The 3,319-nt window shown below is 26.5% G+C and overlaps 1 protein-coding gene across 1 annotated transcript in view; it reads left to right on the top strand.

Moving 5' to 3' along the window:
• The window catches only part of LOC106478594 (sarcolemmal membrane-associated protein-like), a 66,644-nt gene extending 64,361 nt beyond the window's left edge, over positions 1-2,283 (top strand). Inside the window, exons 16-18 of the mRNA XM_022382216.1 lie at positions 589-651; positions 2,026-2,088; positions 2,264-2,283. Coding sequence (XP_022237924.1) covers positions 589-651; positions 2,026-2,088; positions 2,264-2,283 — 146 coding nt within the window. The remainder of the gene's footprint in view (positions 1-588; positions 652-2,025; positions 2,089-2,263) is intronic.
• Positions 2,284-3,319: the final 1,036 nt, after the last annotated feature.

Genomic DNA, 3,319 nt, shown 5'->3' with positions numbered 1-3,319 from the left:
CACACACACACACACACACACACACACCTACCTGAAATGATATTTACTCATGTATAAAATATGGTCAAATTACACAGAATTTGGCTTTTTGAAATAATAGTTAGTGCCTTCATACCATATTTACATTATAACACCCACTAAAGCAGCAAACTCGTAGCAACATTTTGGGTTGAATGGTTTGGATTTACTGTGAACCAAAAATACAGGTGCTAAACATGTTACTCATAAATCCATGGCTTACATTTGCAGTGACATACCATGGCATTAGCCGACATATGTCTATAAGATAAAGTATGAATAATTTTATGCCCCCTGTTTTCTTCACTAAATATTGTTTTATGACAAATTTATAGTGTTTTGCATAAACTCTCTTTATAAATAAATTTCAAGGTTAACAATCTTTTGTTTGTAAATAGGTAAGGATTATATATTTGTTCTGAGCAAATTATCAACTTTAACTCAGAAAACTTAAATATTCTACTACAAAATGATCTGTTTCTGCTTGGAATGACAATATCAATATTTTTAGAATTTATTAAAACACTTAAATAAGTCCACTATTCTAAAAAAAAATTGTGTTTGCTTCAGGCCACCTAGAGAAGTCTGAGAAAGACTTAGTCGAAAGTAGAAACAAGATTCAAGAGCTAACAAGTAAGCAAATCATATTCATACTTTGTATTACTTTTTGTTGTTGTTTTAGGAAAAGTTTATTCAGTGATTAAGATTGGAGTAGATGGTATAAAATTTAGATGCTTTATTTTTTGGTTTAATATTAGACTATCCAAGTTATTTTTTTGAGGTAATAGCAGTAAGGATTTAATAATGAGATATATGAAATGTATTACCAGGTTAAAGAGAATAATTAGCAGTATAAAATGGTATATATATATTTTTTCTGTGATTTATGTACACTTAATATCTTTGATCAACATTTAACCCTTTCTATGCTGGTGAATACTTTTCAGGTGCTGAGTACACACTTGCAAATCAAATTTCAAAATTTAAGTAAAAATGATAATTCTAAGTGTATTTCAATAGGTTTTCTCAAAAATATTTTAGACTTCCTATTTTATGATTTTGTAAGAGTTATTTAATATACTTCCCAAAGAAAATAAAAGTTCAAACTTATAATTTCTGCACAGCATTTTTTCAGAATTTTTCTCTTCATCCCAAAACATAGGTTTATATTTGTTATGAAATTATCATCCATTTAGAATATAATTATAAATGTTTTGTTTCTCATGTGATTTTTCTTCTCTTTCTCTAAATTTTCTTATTGCTGCTTCTAGGTTCTCACCTTTTTATAATGTTACAGCAGATGATTGAACAACTGCTAATGAGGTTCAGCTTCAAAAATAGCTACACGTGAAGTTAAGAAACCATTGAGTAGGGCTTGTTATAAATTATTTACAGAAATGTATAATGAAGTGTATGAAGTAATTTATGCTTTCATGGGAAAGTGACCAAATGAAGCTCATGCAAGGAAGAACAAATGGAATGTAGTGGAATGTTTAAAAGACTTATGAACAAACCACTGTTATAGTTTTCTTTGACATTCATTTTATTCCTGAAAATGTTTTAGTGTTAAATTATATTTGTTTGAATGCTATACAAATTTTATTTTTAACAATACATCAAGTAAGCATTGTTAGGTATAGAGAGGACATTGACTAGATATTCAGATGACCGAAATCCTCACTTATTGAATATTATTGTTAAGTTATAGTATTCAAATAATGCACATAAATAAAATACCTTGAGTTATTGATAGGAAAGTATATTTATTAGATATGCTGATGAATATAAATTTGATTTTAAAATTAAAGGATATACTTATAATTTATTTTTTCAAAACAGTACCTCACATTAGAATTTTGGAAATTTCACAACATACAAAAAAAAACTAAATCAAACAGTGAATTTTTTAAACCTATAAACAGATGCTATGTAATAAGTTTATTCTAGGTTTAATTTGGTGAACTATTTCCACTATTATGTTTTACCTTTATTAACATCTGTTTACAGCAAAACTTGATGAAGTTGAAGATGAAAAACTAAGGAGTGAATATGAAATTGAAAAACTAAAAGGTAAGATTTTTGTTTGTTAGATAAAACTTTTTCTTTCTGTTTTCCTCTTTTTATATACGAAATTAGATTTAAAACATTTGTACTTGGGAATTTGATGACATTATAAATAATTTACTATTATTTAAATGATGTTAAGATTAGGATTAATAATTTAAGATGTTTTTAATCATAATAGCACATTACATAAATATGTGACAGTTGTTGATCATGCATTACTCAGTTTGTACAAGTGACAAGATAATGTAGGATTATTATACTTTAACTCACTCAACATAGGTTCAGTCAATTTGACCAACCACATGACCTCTTTGTTCTTGTTCAAAGTCTGTTTAGATTTGATACTACTAACTTTTAATATGGTGTGTATATCTTCACAGAATTTGGCAGTATTTCAGTAAACATTACAAGTCTTTCACATATAGAAAAATCATATTTTTAGTGAAGTATTTGTAATAAACAAAAACATATTAGTCCATGAATATATTGAGTATTTGTTTTGAATAGTCCATATGCAAAGTGATTTTCTTGTTAAGATTAAGAATACTTTTCTTCATCTCAAAAATCTCAATTTTCAGTTGTATAATCTCTAAAACCTCCTAAATAAATTTCAATGTTTGTTTTCAGTAAAACTTTATATTTCATTTGTATTTTCTCTACCCTAACTCTATAAGTGGTTGATCAAATTGACCAACCTCATAATAACCAAAAAAAAAATCTAAATAAATCTAAATTATCCTTTTTCTTTCCAGAATGACTTCAAATATAACATGAAACTATATTTGTATATTCTAAGTAGCTTTAAATTCATAACAGTATACATTTATTGATAATTAAGTTTTATTGTTTTATTACCCTTGGAACTGTGTCTAACTATTATTCATGTCATTATAAGTTGTAAATCACTTGTGGAATGTTCAGCTCACATTACACTATCGAATTACCTTACCCACGAGCTACTCCAAGCTGCTCGCATGCATACCTAGTAAAATATTTTTATTATATTATTATTATTTACTTTATGTAATCTAACCTAAAGAGATCCTTATTTTTATATTTTAGTTACTTTTATAATAATAAATAAGGAATAAACATGAAAAACAAAAATAAAGTACCTACTCAAGTATTCTTTTTTTCTCTTTTTTTTTTTGCTGTAGACTGTTGATGACACTCAACTCTACTTTTTTTATACTAATGGCATTAGTGCATTAAATAATTTGTATTTAATTAAATA

This window comes from Limulus polyphemus, unplaced genomic scaffold, assembly GCF_000517525.1.
Source record: "Limulus polyphemus unplaced genomic scaffold, Limulus_polyphemus-2.1.2 Scaffold230, whole genome shotgun sequence".
In the NCBI taxonomy this organism is placed as follows: Eukaryota; Metazoa; Arthropoda; class Merostomata; order Xiphosura; family Limulidae; genus Limulus; species Limulus polyphemus.
This window is presented reverse-complemented; position numbering and strand designations above follow the sequence as displayed.